The sequence below is a fragment of the Sinocyclocheilus grahami genome, unplaced genomic scaffold (genome assembly GCF_001515645.1).
Source record: "Sinocyclocheilus grahami isolate Dianchi unplaced genomic scaffold, SAMN03320097.WGS_v1.1 scaffold222.1, whole genome shotgun sequence".
Lineage (NCBI taxonomy): Eukaryota > Metazoa > Chordata > Actinopteri > Cypriniformes > Cyprinidae > Sinocyclocheilus > Sinocyclocheilus grahami.
Window position 1 is genome coordinate 1,337,612 of NW_015505401.1, and position 13,956 is coordinate 1,351,567.

General features: G+C 37.0%; 1 protein-coding gene across 1 annotated transcript in view; it reads left to right on the forward strand.

The window, feature by feature from the left end:
• LOC107596719 (rap guanine nucleotide exchange factor 5-like) overlaps positions 1 to 13,956 on the forward strand; it is a gene marked incomplete at its 5' end in the record, with an annotated part of 69,361 nt that overhangs the window by 21,670 nt on the left and 33,735 nt on the right. The window contains 2 exons of the mRNA XM_016287517.1: positions 12,648 to 12,787; positions 13,412 to 13,512. Of these exons, the coding sequence (XP_016143003.1) occupies positions 12,648 to 12,787; positions 13,412 to 13,512 (241 nt within the window). The remainder of the gene's footprint in view (positions 1 to 12,647; positions 12,788 to 13,411; positions 13,513 to 13,956) is intronic.

Here is a 13,956-nt window from a genome sequence, read left to right on the forward strand (position 1 = left end):
ACAAGGGGAAAAATTTTCAAAATAATAATTGCATTCAAAAAGTAGCAAAAATGAAATACAATGAAAAAATTAAATAAGGAAGATCTTGGAATATTTTGGTAAAAACTTTCTAAAATGTTAATAAAATAAACATAAACATGAATAGACATAAAATACATAAAAAAACACCCTATTATGAAAACATAATGTTATGTATGTTCAATATCGTGCATGCTGGTTTAGTCTGTTGGGCAGCATTTGACTGAGGATTTGCTGTGTGTGTATTTGTTTAGAAAAATTATTATTATAGTAACCCTATTGTTGTGATTTATGAAGCAACACCCTTACATGTTGATATTATCTTTATTTAAATGAAAAGTCATTGTTTGATGTCACTTTTTTTCAGGGAATCTGTATTCAGATCTGTAGCTATAGTGCAGGAGAAACTTTCTAAAGCCAAAAAGGGCACCAATCTCATGCTAGTCTCTGATTGGTTGATCCCACAATAGCCCCGGTTCGCCTCTTCCTGATAGTGGGCCGCCACTCACAATGACAGGAAGAGTTGACGTGAGCGCCATAAGGTTGCCGCAGCCAGTCATTCCTCTTGCACTGGGTGGCATATTTCTTTGACCTTTCTGAAACAAAAGTAGAGTTGTCCTTAATTTTAATTATAACCATCATAAGGAAATTTAATTTAAGACAAGCCACTTCTTGTCGTCATGTATTGTCATATTCAAAATCATTTGATCCAAATATTTTTTGAGTTTCAGAGAATGTCACAGTATTTGAGGCTGGGCTTCAGGAGTTTTCAGCTGTCAGGATTGGCTGGATTCACTCTGTATTATTAAAAAGATTTTATTGGTGTGACAAGAAGATGATTACACTGAATTTTTTTAATTACTTTTACAAAGAGATGCAAATAAAAGATAAAAATAATATAGTGATAACTTAACATCTTTATTTGTAATGCTATTTGTATTTTTTGTAACTTTTTGTAAATGTAATTAAAAAAAGAACTTCTATTTAAACCATTACTTGCTAATGATTTATACCGAATGAATAAATAAAAATGTCAATGCTTTGTTTTTGAACATTGTTCACTTGTTTGAAACCTAAAAATTCACCCTGCCTAAAAAATTAAGTGCTTAAAACAATATTTCCTCCATGTTTTCTAGTAAAAATGTACCTATACATCATTAAAACAAGAAAAAAATGCTTGAGAAGCAAAATTGCATTTTAAGAGATTTTAAGATTTGTTTTAAGTAGATCTTAGTAAAGAAATTTCTGCATAGTTTAATATTCATGTGATATAAATATTAGATAGATGGTGCGACCCATGAATGAAATGATGCATATCTATTCACTCCACTTCTAAAATGGCACACCATATGATCCATCTTTTCGTTTGTTAGTTTGTTTTATTCTGATTCATGGTTAAATTATGCATATGTTTGTAAGCTGAACAGTTCATTCTAATAGTTGTTTTCAGATAAAAAATTCAGCATCAGACTTGGCGTGAAACTGAACCGTTTTGGTGTAAAAAATTGTTTCTGAATATTTTACGCATGTCGTTTAGTCGCTTTAGACTTGGCATGAACATGCCTTAACACAGCTGACAGCTGAGAGACAAAGACGAGATGAGAGTAAAGATGTTGTACAGAGAGAAGAGGTCTGCTGTTTGATTAAGAAACCCTTTTACAAGTGCATACCACACATTTTGCTTGTGCTCTGCTTTCACTCATGGCCTCAGTGATGTAATCTTTTGTGTTTAATAGTATGTGGAGCCTATTTGCAATGGCAAGGACTTGGATAGCGTAAACTAAAGGCTTGAAGTAGAATATATGCTTTCAGTGTTCTGCTCTGTAAGTTGGTTTATGTGTTGGTTTTGTAGGGAACCAAATGCATTGAATTTATTCTGTTTTTTTTATCAGCAAGATACTGTGGGTCTGTTTCCTAGGCACACACATAATGTATTTTTAATGAAGAATAACTCTTGTTATTGTTTTTTTGTTATGTTTTAATCTATTTGTTGTGGGTTTGGTTATAGATCTGTATCCTATATCCATGTAGCCCTTAGGAGCTTTAAATGAGATATATGAAATAAGTATGTCTTTTTTGTTTATTCCAGTAGGAATTATGGAAGCCTTCGCAAAGTAATGTCAACAGGCCAGGAAATTATTTAAAATATCACATTGTCTTTTTGTCACTTACATAAACACAGCACTGTTCCAGAGGCTTCTGCTCCTTGTTTCAGTGTAAAGCATTTGCAATTTACATAACTGTACTCATGCAAGTTTCCATAATTGTTTTTGCAGTGTTTTTAATTTCTTTTTTCATTTTGAAAGAGTGTGTAGACCTAGATTTTTCAAAACGTAATAACGGAAATTTAAGAAATGGATCGCTGAAACAAAGTTGTTCAAAGGTATAAAGGCAATTTTAAGCTTCCCTTTTTCCTCTAGACAGTTTGTCCTTGTAATATTTAAAATGGCTTATATTGTATAATAATGTATTACAGTGTGGCTCAGATAGATAGATAGCTATGGCCACAGAATCAATAATTCATTGTATAGAAATACCTCCTTTTGGCACAAGCATCCACAGACTATTGAGAATATAAATATATCTGATCTCAGGGGCTTTTGTTGCTTAATGTTTCAAAGCAAAAGTCTGAAGTGACAGCATAAAACAAATGCACCTCCAGGGTAATGTCACACATATGTTGTCTTGTGACAGTCTTTGAGAACAGTGGCTTTAATAAATTCGTTATAATCATCTAACCCTCTCATACTTTCGTTTTGTTGCTTTCGACTGAAACTTGAAATAAGAGCGGCCCCTGTATAATCACAGAACTGGTCATCAATATATGAATATGACACTTGCAGTCTATAGTCCAGTGAGATTTTGCTGTTTAATGGTTCCTGTAACCAGCATTTGCCTTCTTAACTTTCCGAGTCAACTGGATTTTAAATTCAACTTCCAAAAATGTTTGCATGTTTGTTGTTGTATGGTATGGGTCAGTGACAAAAAAAAGAGTACCAATGGTAAAGAGATAATCTAGTTTGAAATTGTACACATTCTTGTGTACTACGTAGTATTTGTATTCATGTTGGCTTCTTTTATACCATCCTCAAGAAAAGTTTGATGTCATTTGGTGTAACCATAAAGTAAAAAGTAATTATAATTCTTTAAAGGGTATCATTTTAGTTCACCCAAAAATTTAAATTAGCCTACGTTTTACTCACCCTCAAGGCATCCTAGATGTATATGACTTTCTTCTTTCAGACGAATCCAATCGGAGTTCTATTAAAAATTGCCCTTGCTCTTCCAAGCTTTATAATGGCACTAGGCGGGTGTTTTTTTTTTTTCAACAGTCCAAAAGAAGTAAAATAAAGCGCATCCATCCATAAAAAAATGTGCCTCACACAGCTCCATGGGGTGAATAAAGGCCTCCTGTAGCGAATCAATGCGTTTTTATAAGAAAAATATCCATATTTAAAACTTTATAAACACTTTTCTCTCATTTCTACTAACTGTCATACATGCAAGCTATTCCGGGTGGATGACGTAGGACGTATGTGCATTGCGCGCCTGTGAGATATGCAGAGGTGGAAAGTAACGAATTACATTTATTTGCGTTACTGTAATTGAGTAGCTTTTTTGTGTACTTCTACTTTTTAAAGTTTTTTTTTAAATCTGTAATTTTACTTTTACTTTAGTATATTTTGTTTGAAGTATTGCACTTCGCTACATTTTAAAACACATTAATTACTGAGTAAAAAAAAATAGCTCCCTGGAAACTACTGCTGTAAATAATGGGCAGGAGAACAAACTGGCGTTAGTGGTGCAGACCCAGCTGAAAACGAAACCCCATCATATTCTGCTGAAGTTCAACTCGAAGGAAATGAAGTGAACCCCTGGCCATATTTATGCTCTATTATGCAGTGTAAGCTGTGTTTGCCTAGGGAGACCAAACTAGCAGCTTATAAAATCTCGACATCAACCCTTCGCAAGCATGTAGAGTTAAGGTAAATACTTGCATTGTTGCATTGGTGGTTAAAATGAAACTTTGACAGTTTAGCAAAAGGTTTTGCACAAATTAGCCAAAAAGACAGTGGTGCAGGGTATGCGATATATATATCGTCTGCGATTAATATCCTAATTGTTGTTTTAACGATGTGCGATTTGACATTATCAGTATTTTGCCAAAAACCAGACAAAACACTCGTACAGAGTGCCGTGAAGTCTAGTAGATTAGACTAGTGCGCGCACGCATTTAGAGTGTGTTCTTTCACTGCATGATTCAGTCTGTTAAAATGCATTTAGAATGATCACAAAATTGAGGGGCAGAAAATTTATATATTTATATAATTTCATATAGTAAATCAATATAAAGTTTTTTCCCTCCAAAAATCAACATGATTACATATAGATTTTTTTTTACAACAGTTCAATAAACAAGAAGTTAATTAAGAGACTTTTAGACACCATATTGCCTGTTTTTGCTCTATTTTGACAAAAATAATTCCAAACACAGCCAGCATTCAGCACAGTTTTGCGTCTCTGAGCAATGACGGTGCTTCGTTCCTGAATGAATCAACCGTTTAAATGACTCGGTTCAATCGCAATGACTCACTTATTAACAGTGACTTGCTGACACCTACTGGCGGTTTTAATTTCACATTTAAAGTATCTTTTGATTTTTATAGATTTATTTTTTTTATATATAATTTCAAATGTGTATTCAACATTTTATGTCTTATATATCAAAACATTATTTCTGCATTTAATGTAACTGCAGGTTAAATGCATTCATGTCCTGCATTAAACCGTGTGTAATTTTGTTGATACTGATTTAATTTGCCTGGTAACAGCACAAATGTCTTATTATTCTAAATAACTGATTGCTTTAATTAAAAACAACTGGTTTGAGATTTATAGGCCTATCCCAGGGGTGTCAAACTCAGTTCCTGGAGGGCCACAGCCCTGCAGAGTTTAGTTCCAACCCTGCTCCAACACGCACCATGTAGTTTTCAAATAAGCCTGAATGATTACATTAGCTGGATCAGATGTGTTTAATTAGGGTTATATCTAAACTGTGCAGGACTGTGGCCCTCCAGGAACTCAGTTTGACACCCTTGGCCTATCCCATTTTTGCCTCCCTCCCACTGTTAAAATATAACCAAGTAATTTTTACTCTGAGTACATTTTAAACAAGCTACTTTTTACTTTTACTTGAGTAGATTTTTAGACTGGTACTTTTACTTGTACTTAAGTAAAATTTCATTAATGTAATGGTACTTTTACTGGAGTAGAATATTTTTGTACTCTTTCCAGCTCTGGAGATATGCTAGTCACGCGAGTTTGTTTACAGAAGCAAAAGAAGCAAAGTTTCCTTACTTTAGCAAAGGAAAACCAGTCTCCTCTTTGTTTATATCGAAATCCTCCGACATTTTTCTTTACAAATCCTAATTTTGAACTTGTAATTCGTGACCGACGTTTTTTTTGCTGTCTCTCTTCCACGCTTCTGCGTTCGTCACTAATCACCGCTGCATGCGCTACGCCTACGTCATCCGCCAGAATGGCTTCTGCCTACAACAGTTAGCGAAAGTGAGAGAAAAGTGTTTTAAATATAACGTTTTAAATATGGATATTTTTCTTACAAAAACGCATCGCTTCGCTACAGGAGGCCTTTATTCACCCCCTGGAGCCGTGTGAGGCACGTTTTATTATGGATGGATGCATTTTATTTGACTACTTTTGGACTGTTGAAAAAAAAAACACCCCGCCCAGTGCCATTATAAAGCTTGGAAGAGCAAGGACTGTTTTTAATATAACTCATTAAAACTAGAGCCCGAGCGATATATCGTTTTGCCGATTTTATCGGCCGATATGAGCCAATATGCCGCCGATATGAAAATTTTTTACAGAACATATAACACAGATAAAATGTTTGAAATGGTGTAATTACTTAGTTTGTCCAGCAGAGACCATTGTCCATTGTTTGCTACTGGCGACCTGGATGAAACGCTTTAAAGCTAAAGTCTATGGAAAACCACTGAAACTTTGAACGTCCATATCTCTGTAACGGCACGGTGAATCCGCACCAAATTCGGGGGATCCCTTCAGCTCGAGGAACCCTCTCAAATGCGAATCGAGTGTACGTCTAAAAGCCCGCTTTCGAATGAGACCACCCTATAGTCTATAGTTACGGTGGTTAAATTCGTGGTCCGGCACCGACCGAACAAGCGATCCCAGGCGGCTACCGACGCACGGAGGGTGGTGTTCGAGAGGGCTCCTTGAGCTGAAGGGATCCCCCGAATTTGGTGGAGATCCGCCGGCGCGTTCGCGAGATAGTGACACCAGTTAACACTTTCACTTCAGTAAGGAGGTCTCTTGTTCAGGCAGCAGCATTCAAGCATTGTCTTATTCGACCGTAAGTGCCCTGCGAAGTGGACTTCACATGAAATTCCGCCATGATTCCAGTTCCAAGGGAACGTACACATTACAATCAAAGGGCATTAAAGTGTGCGAGATGTGAATTTATATTGTATTTATTTACAGAGGTATATTATGTCACACTTCACACTTCTCTAGTAAGTTTCGTCTGTGTGTGAAGACAGTAGCGCAAATCCGTGAATGAATGTTCCAAAGTGAAATAAACTTCAAAGGAATAAAGTTGAATGGAATTTAATTGAATTAAAGTTGAATAAACTTCAACTTTACTGTTCAGTGCACTGCCAGACTCATTTTGGATAATAAAGTTTATTGTTAAATTGTTAAATGCCCTGCCTCCATTACATATCTTTGTCACGTCATTATAAGTGTTTGATCACCACATTTGAGTGATCATTGCAAAAAATGTGTTTATGTATATATATTCTGTTTATGTATATACTGTATTCTATATATAGTACCAGTCAAATGTTTGGACCCTCGAATGGGAAAGTGTCCAAACTTTTGACTGGTACTGTACTATAATATACACAAAGAATATCGGTTGATATATCGATATCGGCTTTTTTTACTCCCTAATATCGGTATCGGTATCGGCCCTGAAAAACCCATATCGGTTGGTCTCTAATTAAAACATGGGCTAATTTTCATTTTTGGGTGAACTAACCCTTTAAACTTTTAAAAGAATAGTTCACCCAAAAATGAAAAAGTTTCTTTCTTATGATGAACACAAAATAAGAAATTTTGAAGAACCAAACAGTTGTTGGTACCCATTGACTTACATAGTAGGGAAAGAAATACTATGGAAGTCAGTGGGGACCATCAACTGTTCGATTACCAGCATTCTTCAAAATAGCTACTTTTATTTTCAACATAAGAAAGAACCTCATACAGGTTTGCAACGACATGAGGTAATGATGACAAAAGTTTCATTTTTGGGGGAACTATCCCTTTAATTTTGACATTATTAGAATGACTTTCAAAATAATATCATTACTTATTGGCATTTGGCATATTACAACCTGAAGTAACCTTGTCTTGTCATAAAAAGGTCAAATTATCTTATATTTTAAGACACGTATTGAGCTTGACACACAGTATTGAGGGTCTGCAGGGGTCCTCTCATTTCCTTTTTAATGTTCTTTTATTTTACTTTTTTATTTTTTTATTTTTTTATTGGTCATACCATATGACTTCGATTTGGAGAAAGGTTTTATAAATTGATATAATTTTCTTCAAGACAGTTGTTTCACCCTGACATCTTTGAATATGCCTTCAAACAATATGAAATGTAAAATGAATTTGGAATTTGCTAAGCAAAATTGGTATCACAAGACTAAAATGTGCCTTTACATTTACTATTGCTCTGCAATTTTTCCACTGGCGAAATACAGTAACTTCAATAGGAATCTATGTAATTTGGAATTTTGCATGAGGACGAAAGACTTTCCCACACAGACTTTGCAACTGATTCAGTTAGTCAGTGAATTTGCCTGCCGCATTGACCAACAGAAAGCTGCTTGGTTTGAAAGTACTTCTGTGTGACCTGTGCTTCTTCTTAAGTTTACATTATTAACAATAGATGCAGTGTGACTGCACCTTTATGATGAAAACTCCTACGTTTTTAATGTTCATTTGGTCGTATCTTATTTTGCCTCTGACATCAAATCCACTGCCACTTGTACCCATTAAAAAAAATGCATGCAAATAGATACTCTGTGGGTAGAATAAAAGACGCAAATAGATTCTTGCATTAAACAGGTGTAGCTCATTCGAGTTTGCCTCCAGCCCGCACTGATGCCATTATAGCTGAAGAAGGTGGCATTTTAACAGCCCAGAAGTTTTCACTTCACTTCCAGCGAAAGCCTTAGCACATCTTAATGCCACTAAATGCCACTTTTCAATCCTACGTAATGTTCCTCTGCCACTACTTAAACGTTCAGATTTCCTCCCCTGGAGTCTAGATATATGGGCAGGACTTGTTTATGATACGCTGCCATTAATGGAGCTTTTTGCCTGGCCAAAGCCAAGCAGAAACTTCTGCCTGGGGAGATGAGCCTGAGACTGTGGCTGTTTTAATGCAGTTTGTGCTGATCATCATGAGTGTGTGTGGGGGTTGCAGTGTGCACATGCACGTGTGTGTGTGTGTGTGTGTGTGTGTGCGTGCGTGCGTGCGTGCGTGCAAGATTACTGAAGGTCTCTCAATGCTTCAGTGCAATGGGCAATTAGAGCAGAAAAGTGCTGGTCCTTCCAGCCTGTCTGTCTGCCTAATTACGGCCGCACACGCGCCACATTGACTGATGTGCTGTTTGCTGTGGTCTGGGGACAGAGAGCATTAAAATCAGCTCATTAAAACGCACCGACACACACACACACACACAAACCCTGAATGATCTATCCATTAATTACTGCTAACTTCAAATGCGCTTCTCTTAGTGTATCATTGTAATGAGGATGTTTTCGTAGAGCGACGGCGAGATCCTGGTCCGTTTGTTGTTGGCTGAAGCATTATGGAAGGCGTGAGAGGTTCACACCCATGTTTACACACACCAGAGTGTCATGCCAGCACTTCACATGCTGGCGAAACTATAGTTATACTATACTATACTTTATTGGAGTTCAGAGTCCAGAGTGTTTTTTAAGTATTAATATACAATCAAAGTTTCTTCTGGCTTTCCATTTCAGACAGTTTATGAGGGTCTTTTGTATGGTTTAGTCTGCACTAGTAAAGCCAACGTTTGACCACCTAAATTAGCATTTTGTATACATAATTATATACAGCAATGGTTATGTCTGATGTAGTGAATTGTGTTTGTACAGGTCTGTTGAGTTTTAAGAGTATATGAATATTGGAGATAGGATGGATTGAGTCCTTTGTTCTCAGTATGTGTGTTTTTCAGTGTGTTCAGAGAGCTGTGTAAGATTGATAACACACACAGGGCAAAGTGGCAGGGCTTTTACAGGACAATAACAGTGAAATGTTGGTTCCCAGAAACTTTCCTTCATACACACACAAACACATTCTGTATACACACATACACCTACAATACATATGCAATGGCCACTAAAAGTAGGCTATTTGACACTAAAGCCCCGGTTAAAAATGCATGTATTCAAATTGTCATGGGCCCGAATGTATTTTTTGCAACCCTCACTAATAAATGTTTACTAGCTATCTATAAATATTTCATTAAGGCCAAGAAACAGAATATTCTATTTTCATTAAAAAATTAATATTTTTTGTCATTGTGACAATAGGATTGTTTATGTATTTATATTTTGCATATTACTGACAAATGATTGCCTGTCATTATGATGCTCACATCATTAAATGATGAGCCAGTATTTTGCTCTGGTGATTCAGAGTTGTGAATATTATTCTTATAAATCTCTTTCATAATACATATTTAGTTTATCTTGAATCATGTATCATGTTGCAGTTCTTTATGAAATTACAAGCCACTGCAAAGTAATTCTGTCTATGGCATCTGCAAACAAATGTTGCTGTGAAAATGTCATAATCTTATTTTTAACAGTATTTTTTATTGCTTTATATTTAAAGGGGCCATGAACTGCCTTTTTTTATTATTTTGTACTGTTCTCTGAGGTCCACTTATAATGTTATCAAGATTTTTACATCAAAAAACATCATAGAAGCTATATTCTGCAATAGTGACCATGATGCAAACAGTTACTCACACTTGTGTTGCAACATTACTGTCAGATCCAATATAGTCGGCACAGCATCGTCTTTTAGTTTCAATATTTTTGAAAATCCCACGTCGGATTGTGCCTTGTTTGTAAATGACTCTGCGGTAAAATGAAGTGAACAAAGGACCAATTTCTTACTGACGTGGTCTGGATCTTCATTTAAACTAAAGTTCATTCACTTGATTCTAACATTTCCTAATGTTGGAATCAGAAGGAAGGCAGTGCAAAGACTGTTTTTCCGCAGCTTGGCACTAAGCCATCTTTATGGTTTGGTTTCTGTGTAGACCTGCATTTGCCCTTGTCTATATTTACTCTACATGTGCGAATCGGTGGGCGGAGCTAAACAGGCAGCGATGTAGAAGCAGGCATTGATCTTCTTCTGCAGAGGTAGCGCTTATCTACACTATTACATCATAGAGTAGAACATTCCAAAAGCTGTCGTTTTGGCAGACTGCCTACAAATATAACACGAAAGTTTTGAGTTCTAAAACGTAATTTTTTTTATAGTACAATGACCTCTTATATGTGAAAAGATCAAGTGAATTTTGGTTTCTCAGTTCATGACCCCTTAAATACTTTTTTGTTTAAAAATTGTTTAAGACCTTTTTTGTGAAATGTTTTGAACTTATAATGTTATCAAGATTTTTACATCAAAAAACATCATAGAAGCTATATTCTGCAATAGTGACCATGATGCAAACAGTTACTCACACTTGTGTTGCAACATTACTGTCAGATCCAATATAGTCGGCACAGCATCGTCTTTTAGTTTCAATATTTTTGAAAATCCCACGTCGGATTGTGCCTTGTTTGTAAATGACTCTGCGGTAAAATGAAGTGAACAAAGGACCAATTTCTTACTGACGTGGTCTGGATCTTCATTTAAACTAAAGTTCATTCACTTGATTCTAACATTTCCTAATGTTGGAATCAGAAGGAAGGCAGTGCAAAGACTGTTTTTCCGCAGCTTGGCACTAAGCCATCTTTATGGTTTGGTTTCTGTGTAGACCTGCATTTGCCCTTGTCTATATTTACTCTACATGTGCGAATCGGTGGGCGGAGCTAAACAGGCAGCGATGTAGAAGCAGGCATTGATCTTCTTCTGCAGAGGTAGCGCTTATCTACACTATTACATCATAGAGTAGAACATTCCAAAAGCTGTCGTTTTGGCAGACTGCCTACAAATATAACACGAAAGTTTTGAGTTCTAAAACGTAATTTTTTTTATAGTACAATGACCTCTTATATGTGAAAAGATCAAGTGAATTTTGGTTTCTCAGTTCATGACCCCTTAAATACTTTTTTGTTTAAAAATTGTTTAAGACCTTTTTTGTGAAATGTTTTGATTGTAAATATGTTTATGCTATCTTTCTTTAAAATAAATGGTGGTTTGTTTAATATTTTGTTCTAATGCTATGGCATTCATATTTCATGTATTTATGAGCTTGACTTAAAAGGGGGAAAAAAGGAAAGAAAATTCTCTTCATTCATGCCAGTCCAAATCTGTATGAGTATGTATGAGTCTATATGAGTTGCCCAACTCAATCCGAGCAGCTTTTAGACTTGCACTCTATTCATTTACTGCTTGTTTTCTTGGAAAAAAAAACTGACACTAGCTTCTCTAATCTTTTTGTATTATATGTTTTCTTTTTATTTATTATACAATTAACAAAAGCAAAAAAAAGGCCTTTAAAACTAGCTTGCTCTATTCTTTTTCTATTCTGTCTGTTTTCTTTTTATTTCATTTCATATAATTAAAAAATATATAATAACCTTGCTACGTGTACTGCATTAACCCAACTGAGACTTGGTATAACACTTGCATATCATTGCTCTTTTGTTGATTTTGATTGCTTCCATTGTCCTCATTTGTAAGTCGCTTTGGAAAAAGCGTCTGCTAAATGACTAAATGTAATGTAAATGTATTTCTTTCTTCTACTGAACACAAAAGAAGACATTTTAAAGAATGTTAATAACCAAACAGTCTCCGTTCCCACTGACTTGCCCGCTATTTTTGTCAATACAATGGAAGTCAATGGGAACCGAAACTGTTTAATTACCAACATTCTTCAAAATATCATCTTCTGTGCTCCACAGAAGAAGGAAATTAGATTTGAAGCAATATGAAGGTGAGTAAATAATTTTTGGGTGGACTATCCCTGTTCAAATATGTTTTCATTATACATATACAGTCAACAAACCAGCTCACCACTCACAACATTTCAGCATAGTCTGATTGCAACTCATGATTACGCAATATCAAATAACTAAATTAGTCGAATTAATCCACCTTTCCAATGAGCAAATAGACAGTAGACATGAGTGCTTACAGTAGCATTGTGTTGGGTCACGATAAAATGAACCCATTGAAAAGCGCCGTTTGATGTAGGCTGTTTAATTTAAAAATGTATTGTGATGGAAATCAGGGGAGGGAGACAGACAGGGACGGGAAGACAGGGAATCTCCTTGGTGATAATGTAACCCCTCCCTCCCTCCCCCCGCAGCCCTCCAGTGACGCAGCAGTCCGTGTGTGTGAGAGAGAGCAGAGCCACGAGGTGCTGCTGCCTCAGAGGACGACGTCACCGAGAGCTCCCCCCTCCTCCTCTTCCTCCTCCTCTTCCTCCTCCTCCTCCTGGACCGGGAGGTAAGCAGTCGCATGCGAGCGGCGCTTGAGAGCACACACACCCTTTCTCTCTCTCGTCTCTCATTTCTCACTCTTGTCAGTCCGTCTTGCATGTAATCTGTCCAGCCCTGCCTCTTTGTCACTTTATTTTTATCTCTCATCTCCCCGAAGTCATTCTCTCTCGCACTCAATCACACACACACACACACATATTCGTCTGAGGATGTGCTGCATTGCCGTGCGCTCTTTCCTATGGATCCATTTGGCTTAAACTAGAGGCTCCAGAGCGCAAAGAGGGGAACGTCTGGCTGTTGCACGAAGTCTCTTCGCTTCCTCCAGGTCAATGTGGTAAGTCGGCGCCGATGCTGACATGGGCAGCAGGCGTGCAGTGGCCCCGGACCCGCGCCTGGACGGCAGGTTAATGCCGGCCGCTTTGGTGGAACAGGAGGAAGACGAGGATGAGGACGAGTCCTCCGATACCAGCAGCGCCGACCGAGCTACCGTGCCCACGTTCGACGTGCCGTATTTCCGTTACATTGATGAGGAGGGCACGGAGGAAGAGGGCGAGGAGGAAGGCTGGTGCAGCAGTCGCTCCCTGTCCTCCATCGAAGAGGAAGACTCCAGTGACTCTTCTGTTTCCCACAGGTACGCTGCCGTGCCCGCCACCCCTGAAAAGGTTCTGGAGCATCTGCTGGGCCACCTGAGGTTGGATGAGGAGCAGAAGAGCCTACAGAGCAGAGAGACAGGTGAGCCGTGACCTTGCACCTCAGTGGTGACACGCATATAGAGTCAGGTGTTATCTGCAGACTTTCTGCACTGGTTTTAAAGCAAAATCTGACAGGTGTTTTTGCATTCTACAGACAGGTTCTGTATTAGCCTTATTTCGTTTATCATATAATTCATGACTTGGTATGAGTGTCAGATCAGTGGTTGCTATAAGTGTTTTTAGACCTCTATAGAAATCTGAAACAGGGTCGTTATTGTTAACAAAATCTAAAACTACTCAAATTTTGTTCGCTGACATAAAGCTGAAAAAAAAATTTAATAAAAAAAAATTCAAGATGAAGTGCTAAAATTACATGTGTATATATATATATATATAGAGAGAGAGAGATACTGTGTATGTATATATATATATATATATATATATATATATATATATATATATAAAAGCTATATCCCCCCCCAAA